This window comes from Chlorocebus sabaeus, chromosome 6, assembly GCF_047675955.1.
Source record: "Chlorocebus sabaeus isolate Y175 chromosome 6, mChlSab1.0.hap1, whole genome shotgun sequence".
Classification (NCBI taxonomy): Eukaryota; Metazoa; Chordata; class Mammalia; order Primates; family Cercopithecidae; genus Chlorocebus; species Chlorocebus sabaeus.
The window spans coordinates 49,920,505-49,935,010 of record NC_132909.1 but is presented as its reverse complement, the minus strand read 5'-3'; the positions used below and the strand labels follow the sequence as shown (position 1 = coordinate 49,935,010).

The 14,506-nt window shown below is 52.0% G+C and overlaps 1 protein-coding gene across 1 annotated transcript; it reads right to left on the bottom strand.

Annotated features, from left to right (window-relative positions):
* Positions 1 to 124: 124 nt before the first annotated feature.
* Positions 125 to 11,406, bottom strand: FARSA (phenylalanyl-tRNA synthetase subunit alpha). Its single transcript, XM_007995451.3, has 13 exons — positions 11,226 to 11,406; positions 7,986 to 8,123; positions 7,803 to 7,901; positions 7,606 to 7,724; positions 6,288 to 6,380; positions 6,068 to 6,196; positions 5,875 to 5,990; positions 3,036 to 3,120; positions 2,850 to 2,949; positions 2,585 to 2,753; positions 2,397 to 2,474; positions 2,098 to 2,212; positions 125 to 545 (listed from the first exon to the last, which is right to left on the bottom strand). Exons 1-13 carry the CDS (start codon positions 11,370 to 11,372, stop codon positions 407 to 409), a joined length of 1,527 nt encoding a protein of 508 aa, XP_007993642.2. The 5' UTR covers positions 11,373 to 11,406; the 3' UTR covers positions 125 to 406.
* Between the last annotated feature and the right edge of the window lie 3,100 nt (positions 11,407 to 14,506).

Sequence of the window (14,506 nt, the reverse complement as noted above, 5' to 3'; positions counted from 1 at the left end):
CTCAGCCTCCCAAAAGTTCTGGTATTACAGAAGTGAGCCACTGTGCCTGGTCCAGTACCCAGATTTTTGACCATCAAGTGGCACACTGAGCTAGGGGGACCCAACAAGACATGTCACCCCTAAGGAAAGCCACCAGATGGGGGCAACTGCCCACTTTATTAGACAGTAGGTGGCCCACAGGTCTCCTCAGGGCCCACCCTCACAGTGGACACACCACACAGGACAACAGAAGGAACCTGCTACCTGGTCCTCTGTCCCTGGGATTCTGGTTCTGGGACAGGTGGGAAAGAGGAAGGTGGGGGCTGGCCTCACAGAGGCCTCATAAATACAAGGTCACTGGCCAGGGATGCAAAGGAGTGCAGCAGCAGGGACTCAGGGAAGATGAGCTGTCCTAGACTGGCCCATGTCAGGCAGCCTCCTGTGTGGGAGGGGGCCTCGGCTCAGCATCCAGGCGGCACAGGGGACTGTCGTACACCATCTGCAGGTTCACCTTGTGGCCCACCAGGTCCCGGATGTTGTTGATGCCATATTTGATCATCGTTGGGCTTGAAAGAGAGGGAACAGAGTTTACTATGAGGTCAGCACATGCACTCTTTGGCTTAGGATGGCTCCCATCTTCCTCAGAGGAAAAGTTCAAGTTCTCCCCATGACCCATAGGGCCCTGCACCAACTGCTCTATCACCTCTCACCCTCTGCCTTCAGCCACACCAGCCTACTCGCACTTCTCCTTAATACAAAAGGCACATTCCCACTTCTGGGCCTTTGAACTGTGACCACTACCTAGAACACCTTTACCCAGATACTCTCACAGTTTACCTCTTTATCTACCTCCAGATTTTGCTAAGATGGCACTTCTTCCTCCATAATGCCTTCACTGACCACGTAGTTGCCTTAGCCCTCCCTATACCACTTACTGCCCTGGTACACACTTTTGTCTTTATTTGCTGAGTGCATTTGTTTTTTGAGACAGTCTCACTCTGTAACCTAGGGTGGAGTGCGGTAGCACAATCTCGGCTCACTGCAACCTCCGCCTCCCAGATTCAAGTGATTTTCATACCTCAGCCTCATGAGTACCTAGGACTAGGACTACAGACGCACACAACAGTGCCCAGCTAATTTTTGTAGTTTTAGTAGAGACGGGAGACAGAGTCACACTCTGTTGCCCAGGCTAGAATAGAGTGCAGTGGCATGATCTTGGCTCGCTGCAACCTCTGCCTCCTGGGTTCAAACAATTCTCCTGCCTCAGCCTCCCAAGTAGCTGGGATTACAGGCACCTGCCACCACACCTGGCTAATTTTTGTATTTTTAGTAGAGACGAGGTTTTGCCATGTTGGTCAGGCTGGCCTCAAACTCCTGACCTCAGGTATATACCTGCCTCAGCCACCCACAGTGCTGGGATTACACGCATGTGCCACCACGCCTGGCCTGTTTTTATTCTTTTTTTTTTTTTTTTTTTGAGACGGAGTCTCGCTCTGTCGCCCAGGCTGGAGTGCAGTGGCCGGATCTCAGCTCACTGCAAGCTCCGCCTCCCGGGTTTACGCCATTCTCCTGCCTCAGCCTCCCGAGTAGCTGGGACTACAGGCGCCCGCCACCTCGCCCGGCTAGTTTTTTGTATTTTTTAGTAGAGACGGGGTTTCACCGTGTTAGCCAGGATGGTCTCGATCTCCTGACCTCGTGATCCACCCGCCTCGGCCTCCCAAAGTGCTGGGATTACAGGCTTGAGCCACCGCGCCCGGCCAGTTTTTATTCTTTGTAGAGATGGAGACTTGCTCTGTTGCCCAGGTTGATCTCAAACTCCTGGCTCAGGCGATCCTCCTGCCTTTGCCTCCCACAGCACTGGGAGCTACCACGCCTGGCCTGATATGCTTGTTGGTCTTGCTAGTTATCATCCTTCTCGCTCCACTGGGACCCCAGGTTCAGAGGCAGGGACATGAGCTGTCATGTTCACAGCACGGGGCCAGGCATTCAGTTTGTGCTTACTATGAAAGTTTTGTCCATTGGATGAATGAATGGGTGGTGCTGAAACCACGCAGGCCCCTATGCCTGGAGAGTTGTTTGAGGCAGCTGGACACCCAGAGTTTCCACCTGGGCACTTACCGCTCCAGGGAGAGGCCCCAGGCAATGACCGACACATTCTCGGGAAGCCCCATGGGCAGCAGCATCTCCGGACGGAAGACCCCCGAGTTTCCGACCTCCACCCACTTCTTCAGGCCTGCAGGGGCAGGACAGAGAAGACAGGGGCAGCGCGTGTTGAGTTTCTGGGCACTGCTGGTACAGGTTCTGGGTCTGGTGGTGAGCTTGGGAGGTGGGGTACAGGTGTGGCAGTGGGGGGACCCAGGCTGAACCACGGTAGCCTGAGACCTCCCTCCCACCCCAGTACCAGGGCCCACTCTGACCTTGGTGGTAGCTAAACACCTCCATGCTGGGCTCTGTGTATGGGTTGTAGGCTGGCTTGAAGCGGAGTTGTGTGATACCTGCAGGGAGTAGGGGCGGGTAGGAGAGCAGGGGTTTGGAGGATAATGCTGGTGATCAACACACCCGCCTGCTGCTGCACCACCACCGCCCACCCCTGCCCCCTGCTCACCCAGCTTGGTGAAGAACTCCCGCAGAACGCCCATGAGGTGGCCCAGGGTGAGGCCGTGATCTGCCACCACACCCTCGATCTGGTGGAACTCAGCCAGGTGCGTGGCGTCCAGGGTCTCATTCCGGAATACGCGGTCGATGGAGAAGTACTTGACCGGCGTGAAGGGTTTCTAGGGGTGACAACCGAGCCAGGCCCAAGTATGGGTCAGAAGGTCCCTTTGACAGCACCCTCTCCCCACTCTGGCCCCCACCTGGGCCAACCGCACCTTTTGGGCAAGGCGATAGAGTGCACGGGCGCTGGCTGATGTGGTGTGGGTACGAAGTAGGTTTTTCCGGGCCTCATCCAGCTTCCAGGTATACTTGTACCTTCAGGAGGGAAGGTGGGAAGTCCATGCAATGGCCCAGGGGTCCCCAGCTTCCTTCCCTTCCATACCAGGTGAGTCCTGCCTCACCCCTGTGAGCCGTAGCCGCCCTGAGAGTGGGTCCGCTTGACCCGCTGGACGTAGTCCATTGGGAGCTGCAGGGCCTCAGCTGGATCTGGGCAGGACAGAGCAACATCAGGTCAGTCAATGAGCATTTCCCTTTCTTTTTTTTTTTTCAGACAGGGTCTCACTCTGTTGCCCAGGCTGGAGTGCAGTGGTGCAATCTGGGCTTACTGCAACCTCTGCCTCCCAGGTTCAAGTGATTCTCGTGCCTCAGTTTTCTCATTTGTGTGTACTTTTTTCGTTTTTTTTTTTTTTTGAGACGGAGTCTTGTTCGATCACCTCAGCTAAAGTGCAATGGCTCAATCTTGGCTCACTGCAACCTCCCAAGTAGCTGGTATTACAGGTGCCCACCACCACACCCGGGTAACTTTTGTATTTTTAGTAGAGGTGGGGTTTCTCCATGTTGGTCAGGGTGGTCTCGAACTGCTGACCTCAGGTGATCCACCCGCCTCAGCCTTCCAGAGTATTGGGATTATAGGCGAGAGCCACTGCACCTGGGCTTTATTTATGTACATATGTATGTATGCATTTATTTATTTATTTATTTTGAGATGCAGTCTTGCTCCACCTCCCGGGTTCACACCATTCTCCTGCCTCAGCCTCCCGAGTAGCTAGGGCTACAGGCACCCACCACCACACCCGGCTAATTGTTTGTATTTTTATAGTAGAGACGGGGTTTCATCATGTTAGCCAGGATGGTCTTGATCTCCTGACCTTATGATCCGCCCGTCTCGGCCTCCCAAAGTGCTAGGATTACAGGTGTGAGCCACCACGCCTGGCCCTAACATGGAATCTTGTGCCACTGCCCAGGCTGGAGTGCAGTGGCACACTCTCGGCTCACTGCAACCTCCTCCTCCCAGGTTCAAGCAATTCTCCTGCCTCAGCCTCCCAAGTAGCTGGGATTACAGAAGTGTGCCACCACACCCAGCTGATTTTTTTTATTTGGTAGACATGGGGTTTTACCATGTTGGCCAGGCTGGTCTCAAACTCCTGACTTCAAGTGATCTGCCTGCCTGGGCCTCCCAAAGTGCTGGGATTATGCCACTGCGCCCGGCCTTTTGTTTTCTTTTTTTTGAGGTACAGAGTCTTGCTCTGTTGCTTGGCCTGCAGTGCAGTGATGCAATCATAGCTCACTGCAGCCTCAAACTCCCAGGCTCAAGCAATCCTTCACCTCAGCCTCCTGAGTAGCTACAACTACAGGCATGCACCACCATGCCCAGCTAATTTTTTTTGTAAGATGGGGTCTTTCTATGTTGCTCTGGCTGATCTCAAACTCCTGGACTCAAGCAATCCTCCTCCCTTAGCCTCCCGAACAGTGGGATTATACCCACTGAGCCTGGCCAAGTTTCCTTCTTTGTAAAAAGGGGTAATAGTAGTGCTTCCAGTAGTTGGCAGGAAGATTAGAATAGTGGCTAGCATGTGATGAGTGCTTAGTAAGTTTTGGGTGCTATGACAATGATGACAAGAATGATGTTGCTCCTCCTGGCCAGGTAAGCCGGCACCCAATGACCTCAACTGCCCTCTTGGTCAGGAAGGCCACCCCATTGTGGGAAGTCATTCCATTCCGGACAGTGCTAAGGGCAATGAAAGAAAGAAATGTGACAGAAGAATAAACACTAGGGGTGAAGGGCTTCTGTAGAACTGGGGGTGAGCCTGGGAGTGTTAGGCTGGCCTGTCTCTGGTGACACGTGAGCAGAGGTTTGAGGCTGCAGCCTGCCTTGAAGATCTGGGAGAAAACAGCTCTCAGCTAAAGACAGAACGTAAGCAAAGGCCCTGAGGTGTGCACAGCCTGGAATGCTCAAAGAAGACATGCAGGCAGGCAGGGTGTAGGGGCTCACACCTGTAATCCCAGCACTTTGGGAGGCTGAGGCAAGAGGACTGTTTGAGCTCACGAGTTCGAGACCAGCCTGGGCAACATAGAACAAGACAAAACAATACAAAAATACACTAATTTTTAGCTAGGCGTGGTCGCTCACGCCTGTAATCCTAGCACTTTGGGAGGCCAAGGCAGGAGAAATACTTGAGGTCAAGAGTTCAAGACCAGCCTGGCCAACATGGCGAAACCCTGTCTCTACTAAAAACACAAAAATTAGCCGAGCATGGTGGTGGGTGCCTGTAATCCCAGCTACTCGGGAGGCTGAGGCAGGAGAATCGCTTGAACCTGGGAGGTGGAAATTGCAATGAGCTGAGATCGTGCCACTGCACTCTAGCTTGAGCGACAGAATGAGACTCTGAAAAAAACAGCCAGGTGCAGTGGCTCACGCTTGTAATCCCAGCACTTTGGGAGGCTGAGGCAGGCCGGAGCTTGAGACCAGCCTGGCCAACATGGCGAAACTCCATCTCTACTAAAAATACAAAAATTAGCCGGGCATGGTGGTACGAGCCTGTAATCCCAGCTACTCGGGAGGCTGAGGCAGGAGAATTGCTTAAACCCAGGAGGCAGTTTGCAGTGAGCCAAGATCGTGCCACTGCACTCCAGCTTGGGCGACAGAGTAAGACCCTGTCTCAAAAAAAAAAAAAGACTGGAGGTGATATAATGAGAACAGAGCTTGACACATTCAACAAGGATGGACTTTAATTAATTTTTTTAGAGGTAGACTCTTCCCTAGGTTGCCTGAGCTGGATTTGAACTCCTGGGCTCAAGCAATCCTCCTGCCTTGGCCTCCCAAATAGCTGCACTACAGGTGCACACCACCGTGCCCCGTTCTAGACCTAATTTGATAAAATGGGATGCCCATTCTGTAAAGGCTCTACCCTGGCGCCTGGTGTCTCTCATGTCTCAGGGAGGCCCTAGGGGCTGACCCACCTCGAAGGAAGAAGGTATCATGCTGGTCACGGGCTGGGTGCTGCTGGGGCTGGAAGAGGGCATCAAAGTTCCAGAAGGAGCTCTCAATGAAGTTATCGGTCGGCATCTCGGTGAACCTGGTGGGAGATGCGGCCTGACTGCCCTGCCTGTACCCAGCAGCAGCACCAGGCCCTGCCCCCAGCCCTGTGCTCACCCCATCTCCAGGAAGATCTGTCGGAACTGGGAGCGGACCTTGAGCAGGGGGTGAAGGTGACCGCTGTCGGGGAGGACACCGTGGGCCAAGAAGTTGTAGGGCTTGAAGGGCCGGTCCCGCCAAGAGCCACTGGGGGAGGATGCAAGGGCCTGGTAAGGGCTGCCCGTCCCCGCCCCCTGCTCCAGCTCCCATCCGCCCTGACCCTGGGGTTGACGCCTACCTAGAGATCATCTCTGGGCTCAGTTCTGTCTCTTGCTTGGAGATGCTGGTACTAAAGGCACTGCCTTTGCTCACCCAGTAGGTCTTCAGGGTCCTGTGGCCAGGGAAACGAAGGAGATGCCACTGCTATCTCCTCCTAGAGGACTTCCTTGATCTCCTGCCTGATGAGGATCCCCACGCTACCTACCAAGTCACTCTGCTTTATTTCCATCCTGACATTCATCACTATCTGAAATCCCCCTATGTGGCCATGTCCTATCTCCCGTATGCACTTACTTATTCATTCAAAAAACGCTTATTGAGAACCTAATGTGTGCCAGAGTCTGTTCAAGGTGCTAAGTACACAACTGAGTGATAAAATTAGGGAAAGTCTAGCAGATTTATTCTGTGCCAGGCTCTATTCTGCGAAAGTCTCTCTGCAAGCCCCTGAAAGAGGGCAGTTTTTTTGGTTTTTTCCTTTTTCTTTTTTTTTGAGATGGAGTCTTGCTCTGTTGCCCAGGCTGGAGTGCAGTGGCTGGATCTCAGCTCACTGCAAGCTCCGCCTCCCGGGTTTACGCCATTCTCCTGCCTCAGCCTCCCGAGTAGCTGGGACTACAGGCGCCCGCCACCTCGCCCGGCTAGTTTTTTGTATTTTTTAGTAGAGACGGGGTTTCACCGTGTTAGCCAGGATGGTCTCGATCTCCTGACCTCGTGATCCGCCCGTCTCAGCCTCCCAAAGTGCTGGGATTACAGGATTGAGCCATAGCGCCCAGCTCCTTTTTCTTTTTTGAGATGGAGTTTCACTCTTGTGTACTTCAATTATGCATCCCAGCTCTAGTCTCTTCAATTAGGCATCCCAGCTCTAGTCTCTTCTCTCTGCCACTCTGTGTCTGCTCAAAGGGGACATTTGTTCTGTGAGAGGACAGCCCCTAGACCATCTAGGTTCCAGGAGCCTGTCCAGCGTGTGTTCATTAAACTTCGGACCACACTAAGGACAGTGAAAGAAATGAACAAGCACCAAAGATGAAGACTAGGGGTGATGGGCTTCATGGAACTCAAGAGGAGAGGAGGGGTGGCAGGGTGGCCTCTTTAAGCGGACGCAGGAGAGAGACTTGATGAGGAGCCGACCTTAAAGATCAGAGGGAAAACAGTTCTCAGCAGAAGGGTCCTCATGGACAAAGACCCCGAGGCACATACGCTTGACAACTATGGCATTAAGTGAGCTGGGAGGAAACTGGCCACACCTGTGCCTGGTGTGGACAAGGTGTCTCCCTCCCACCATGCCTCCACCATGCCATGCAGGTGGTGGGGGCCCGAGCCTGCAGGGGGCACCCACTCACACTTCAGCCAACAGCTTCCTCTTCCTCAGCTCGCTCCTCTCCTTCTCCCCCAGCTTCTCAGCCTGTCCCCCCTGGACCAGTTGAAGCCGCCGCTGCACCTCGTCCTCCATGCTGTCCACCTGCCAGGATAAGGGGTGTGAGGGCCAGGGGCCCACGTGCCTGTCCACCTGCCCCCTGGCCAGCCCGCAGGAACGCACCACTCGGAACACCCGGGGCCCGTCGGCTGCACTCTTGTCCACCCGGATCCACTTGTTGGACATGGCCTTGCTGAAGCCCACTTTGCCACTGGGCAGTCGCTGGAAAAGAGAGGCTGCAGTGAGTGGAGCACCAGGGCCACCTTCACCCCATCACTCACTCCCCGTTCACCCTGCAGCTCCTACCATAAGCTCGCTCTGGGCCAGGCCCTCCGGGGGGATGCTTCGAAACACACGGGCCTCATGGCTGCCCTCCCGGGCAATCTCCTCACCCTCCGCAGTAAGCTCCCAGCGCTTGGTGGACCGAAGTTCAGCCTCGATGACCTAGAGGGACATGGCGGGGGGTGGGGAGTCCAGGCAGGGGTGAGGCTTAGAGTCAGGCACCCCCTTTCGGCAGCACTGGGTCCCAGGTTCAAAGCATAGCCCTTGAAGCTGGCTTCACATCCCAGCTATGCAACTTTACAGTCAAGTGGTCTCAAGGGAAAGACCTTGTTGTGTCTCCATTTCCCTTATGTAACACAGGGGTAATAATAATGGTAGTTGACACCTCCCTGGGTAAAGTATACCACTAAGGATGTTACCTGGCGGAGGACAAATTCTTACTGTCAGTTTTGAACCTGTGACAGATTTTAAGGTGAAAAATTAGGTGAACTGATTCGCCTTCACATTTTTTTCTTTGTTTTTGTTTTCATTGAGAGGGGGCCTAACCCTGTTACTAGGCTGGGGTACAGTTGTGTGATCACAGCTCACTATAGCCTTGAACTCCTGGACTCAAGTGATCCTTCCGCCTCAGCCTCCTGAGTAGCTGGGACTACAGGCACGTGCCACCACACCTGGTTAATTTTTAAATTACCCTTCTTTTTTTTTTTTTTTTTGAGATGGAGTCTCGCTTTGTCGCCCAGGCTGGAATGCAGTGACGCGATCTCGGCTCACTGCAAACTCCGCCTCCCGGGTTCAAACAATTATCTGCCTCAGCCTCCCAAGTAGCTGGGATTGCAGGTGTGCGCCACCATGCTCTGCTAATTTTTGTATTTTCAGTAGAGATGGGGTTTTGCCATGTTGGCCAGGCTGATCTCAAATTCCTGACCTCGTAATTGGCCAGCTTGGCCTCCCAAAGTGCTGGGATTACAGGCGTGAGCCACTGCACCCAGCCCTTTAAATTACTTTTTTTTTTTTTGAGACAGAGTCTTGCTCTGTCGCCCAGGCTGGAGTGCAGTGGCTGGATCTCAGCTCACTGCAAGCTCCGCCTCTCGGGTTCACGCCATTCTCCTGCCTCAGCCTCCCGAGTAGCTGGGACTACAGGCGCCCGCCACCTCGCCCGGCTAGTTTTTTGCATTTTTTAGTAGAGACGGGGTTTCACCGTGTTAGCCAGGATGGTCTCAATCTCCTGACCTCGTGATCCGCCCATCTCGGCCTCCCAAAGTGCTGAGATTACAGGCTTGAGCCACCGCGCCCGGCCCCTTTAAATTACTTTTTAAAGACAGGGTGTTGTTATGTTGTCCAGGCTGGTCTCAAACTCCTGGTCGCAAGTGATTCTCCTTTCTCAGCCTCCCAAAGTGCTGGCATTATGGGCATGAGCCACCACGCCCAACCTGTCTCCATGTTTAAATGTTCACATGTCAGTGCCCAGAATGTCAGACAAGGGCCCTGGAGGTACACATTACAAACAAAAACTGAGGTTCCAGGTCCAGAGTCACGAAGAAAAGGACAAAAAGGATAAACAGAGTGCACAGGACCTGGCTCCCACTTCGTTCTAATCCCACCTCTGCCCTTCATTTCCTGTGTGACCTCGGGAAAGTTGCTTAACCTCTGAGCAACTCTTCTCATCCATCAGAGAAAGGTGTGATGGGTTCTACCTCAGATGATTTTAAGGAGTAGCTAAATTAATACACAGAAAAAATATATAGTGCCTACCACGTGACAACTGCTGCATAAATTTTTTTTTTTTTTTTTGAGATGGAGTCTCGCTCTGTCGCCCAGGCTGGAGTGCAGTGGTGCGATCTCGGCTCACTGCAAACTCCGCCTCCCGGGTTCAAACAATTATCTGCCTCAGCCTCCCAAGTAGCTGGGATTACAGGCACCCACCACCATGCCTGGCTAAATTTTTTGTATTTTTAGCAGAGACGGTGTTTCACCATCTTGGCCAGGCTGGTCTTGAACTCCTGACCTCATGATCCACCCGCCTCGGCCTCCCAAAGTGCTGGGATTACAGGCGTCAGCCACTGCACCCGGCATAAATTCTAACTACTATAATTATTTTTATGGCTATTACTGTCATTAGATTTAACCTTACCTCCTTATATTATTTAACCCTCTGTGATGTATACAAATGTCAAATCATATTGATCAAAGCACTGTCACCCAACAGAACACAGCTGCCTCTGCATTGAGGACTACGGGCTCTGCAGCCTGAGTGCCTAATTTCAAATCTGGGTTCATCGGCCTCTTCTATTCACACTGATTATGTTACTGACCATCAGTTGTCACATCTGCAAAATGGGAATAACATGGCCATCAGCCAGGATTATGGAATGAATTGGACAAACAAGCTGAGACCAAAGTGGGGCGCAGAACGTGAGCTCTAAGGATAAACAGCCCAGATCCTGGCCTCATGGATCTAGCCTTCTGGGTGGCCCACGGGCCCCTCAGCATCCTCCTCCTGTGACTCTGTCACTGTCAACTTGCCCAAGTCTCATCGGTGTGCCCCCTGCCTTGTCCTGAATCCCATGCCTTCCCCACCTCCCCCAAGCTGCCTTCCCATAGCCAGATATCATGCCATCCAGCTTGGGGAAGTGCCAGCTTCTGCTTTCATCCCTTCACCTCCTGTCCTGTCCCTGCCAGTTATTCCCAAAGGTGATGTGGATAGCACACTCATCTGACCGGGCTCTAGCTCCTGCTATCGCTCCCCAGTTCCCTCGTGAGGTAAAGACCTAAGAGGCCTTGCAATTACAGCTATGCTGGTCTCCCTCGCCGCCTGCCATCCCCGAAGATCCCGGCCACTGATCTCTAAAGTGGTATCACTTTCCTCTACAGAGAACCGCCTCAGCCGTCACCTGCACCAGGCCGCTCTCCCTGACCCCCAAGCCTGGGTCAGCTGTCACAGCTGGGTCCCCTGTGTTCCCCCCATCACTCTAGTTCTTGAAGCACCTTCCTATTAGGTCGCAACCTGCGTGAGGGCAGCAACCGCGTCCTCCTCGTCCATTATCGTTCCCCCTACCCACGCTGACCGCGCCTCAATAAACGTTTATTGCATGAGGAACATCTGGGCCCTCACTCGTCCCACTTCCCGTCCGCGCATCCCGGGGTGGACACATATACAGCTACCCCAAACTAGGCCTGAGGAATTTGGTCTGGACGTAGAGCCCTCCTGGCAAGGGGACCGTAGGTGCAAGGGCAAGGCGGCCCAGCATCACGGGCCCGGCTCACCTCGCCCAGTGCCTGAAGGCTCTTCACGGCGCCCACCACCGCTTGGTGCTCCATGCCCAGCTCAGCCGCCAGCTCGGCGCTGTCCAGGCCGCCATCGGACGCCTCTAGCCGCCGGAGCAGCAGTTCCGCCACCGGACCATCCGCCATGGCTGCTTCCAGTGTGCTCAGCGTGTCCTGGCCGGGGCCTGAGCCACCGGAACCGGAATCCGGGCTGTGCATCGCCATCTTGAATGTGTCTAACCGCAGAGCAGGGCTCAATGTGTCGTCATCTTGAGTGTGGCGACGGTGCCTCAGAAGGTGCACGGGACTCAGTTCCCACCTCCACCCTGGCTCCATCAGTGGCGTCTGGTTGACCAGAGAGGAAAATCGATTATCTCAAGGTCAGAAGCACCGCCCTGTTTTGAGCTTTATCTAGCCTCACTTCGAGCGGGCTGTGTGACTTTGGACTTAACTCTCTCTGGGTTACAGAAATCTCTGCCCTTCTGGTATTCTCTCTTGCCCTACGAGAGGCGGTGGGTGGTGGGCTCCAGAGATGGTCATTTTGGCGATGTCAGCTACTTTTAAAATTTCAAAGGAAGGCTGGGTAGGTACCATCCCTTTTTATAGAGGGGAAAAGGATTCATCTAGTAAGTCAAGGTGGCACCTAACCTGTGTGGACTACCTCCTATGTGGTAGTACTTAGCCCAGAACTAAGTACTTCACGTGTAGTATTTCATTTCTCCCCAAAACTTTATGATGTAGATACTGATATAACCGCATTACACAGATGAGAAAACTGAGGCTCAGAAGGTGGTATGACTTGCCCAAGGTTCTACAGAGAGTTGGTGGAAATTAAGTCATAAATTATAAACCTTCTAGATCCCCCACCCCTGTGCGCTGAGAGCAACGTCGGTGCAAATACTGCATGGCCTAGATTAGCACTGTCCTATAGAAATATAGTGCAAAACATCTTTCTTTTTTGAGACAGGGTCTTGCTCTGTCACCTATGCTGGAGTGCAGTGGCGCAATTATGGCTTACTGCAGCTTTGACTTCCCAGGCTCTAATGATCCTCTAACCTTAGGCTCCTGAGTAGCTGGAACTACAGGTGCGTGCCACTACACCCAGCTTTTTCTTTTTTATCTTTTTTTTTTTTTTTGTAAAGATGGGTTTTTGCCATGTTGTCCAGGCTGGTCTCAAACTCCTAGGCTCAGGTTATCCTCCTGCATCGGTCTCCCAAAGTGCTGGCATTACAGGCGTGACCCACCGTGCCCAGCCAGCCAGACCCTGACTCTTAAGAAAAAAAAAAAGATGACTAATAAAATATTTTGCACTCGGCTGGGCGCGGTGGCTCACACCTGTAATCCCAGCACTTTGGGAGGCCCAGGCGGGCGGATCACCTGAGGTTGGGAGTTCGAGACCAGCCTGACTAACATGGAGAACCCCTATCTCTACTAAAAATACAAAATTAGCAGGGCATGGTGGTGCATGCCTGTAATCTCAGCTACTTGGGAGGCTGAAGCAGGAGAATCACTTGAACTTGGGAGGCAGAGGTTGCAGTGAGCCGAGATCACGTCATTGCACTCCAGCCTGGACAACAAGGCGAAACTCCGTCTCAAAAAAAAAAAAAAAAAAAAAAAAAAAAGCACTTTTTTTCCCATACTAAATCTTCAAAATCTGATGTGTATTTTACACGTACAACACATCTCAGTTCAGACCAACCACGTTTCAAATGGTCAGTAATCACATGTGGGCAGTGGTGATTTATGTCAGCACAGGTAGATTGGAATCCTAGATCTGCAGGCCAGGCGCAGTGGCTCATGCCTGTAATCCCAGCACTTTGGGAAGCTGAGGTGGACGAATCACCTGGGTCAGGAGTTCAAGACCAGCTTGGCCAAGATGGCGAAACCCCATCTCCTCTAAAAATACAAAAATTAGCCAGGTGCTGTGGGGATGCCTGTAATCCCAGCTACTCAGGAAGCTGAGGCAGGAGAATCACTTGAACCTGGGAGGTGGAGCTTGTAGTGAGCGGAGATTGCCCCACTGCACTCCAGCCTGGGTGACAGAGCAAGGCTCTGTCTCAAAAAAAAAAAAAAAAAAAAAAGAATTCTAGATCTGCCATTTATGTCATTCAACCAGAAGGCTTAATCTTTCTGTGCCTCAGTTTCTTGCCCACATGGAGATGATTGGAGCCCAGGTTATTGTGAGAATTAAATGCCCACACATATTCACACTGCTTACTAAATTGAGTGTGGTCCATGTTCGAACACTCTTATAAGCAGAACACATTTATTCCTTTTACATCACAATTATTATTTGAGTCTGCAAAATGGGATGACTCATATCCCCCAGTCCTGACCCTATATGAGGTTCTGTATTCAGGATACATTCCTCAAAGTCCCTTCTCTCCTCCCATTTTTTGTTGATTATTTATTTATTTATTTAGAGAGTGGGTCTCACTCTGTTGCCCAGGCTGTAGTGCAGTGGCATGATCTTGGCTGACTGCAGCCTCCACCTCCTGGGCTCAAGTGATCCTCTCACCTCAGCCTCCCAAGTAGCTGGGACTACAGGTGTGTGCCACCAGTCCAGGCTAATTTTTTATTTTATATATATATGTGTATATATATATGCCAGTTACATATATATGTGCCAGGTGTGTGTGTATATATATAAGTATATATATAACTATATATAAATATAATTAGTCAAGCTAATTGTTATATATATCATAATACATGACATATGATATATGTGACATATATATCTCATATACAATTTATATATCATATATATTATATTTGACATATATATATAATGTGTATGTATTTTTTTTTGTAAGAACAAGGTTCCACCATGTTGCCCAGGCTGGTCTCGAAGTGCTGGGCTAAAACAATCTGCCTGCCTCAGTTTCCCAATGTGCTAGGATTACAAGCGTGAACTACCATGTCCAGCTTATTTTTATTTATTTTTGAGACAGGGTCTTGCTCTGTCACCCAGGTTAGAGTGTGCAGTGGCAAGAACACCGCTCACGGCAGCGTCAACCTCCTGGTCTCAAGTGATCCTCCTGCCTCAGCCTTCTGAGTAGCTGGGAACACAGGCAGGCGCCACCATGCCTGGCAATTTAAAAAACTTTTTTTCGCTGGGTGCGGTGGCTCACGCCTGTAATCCCAGCACTTTGGGAGGCCGAGGCGGGTGGATCACGAGGTCAGGAGATCGAGACCATCCTGGCTAACATGGTGAAACCCTGTCTCTACTAAAAATACAAAAGCAAAATTAGCTGGGCGTGGTGGCAGGCGTCTGTAGT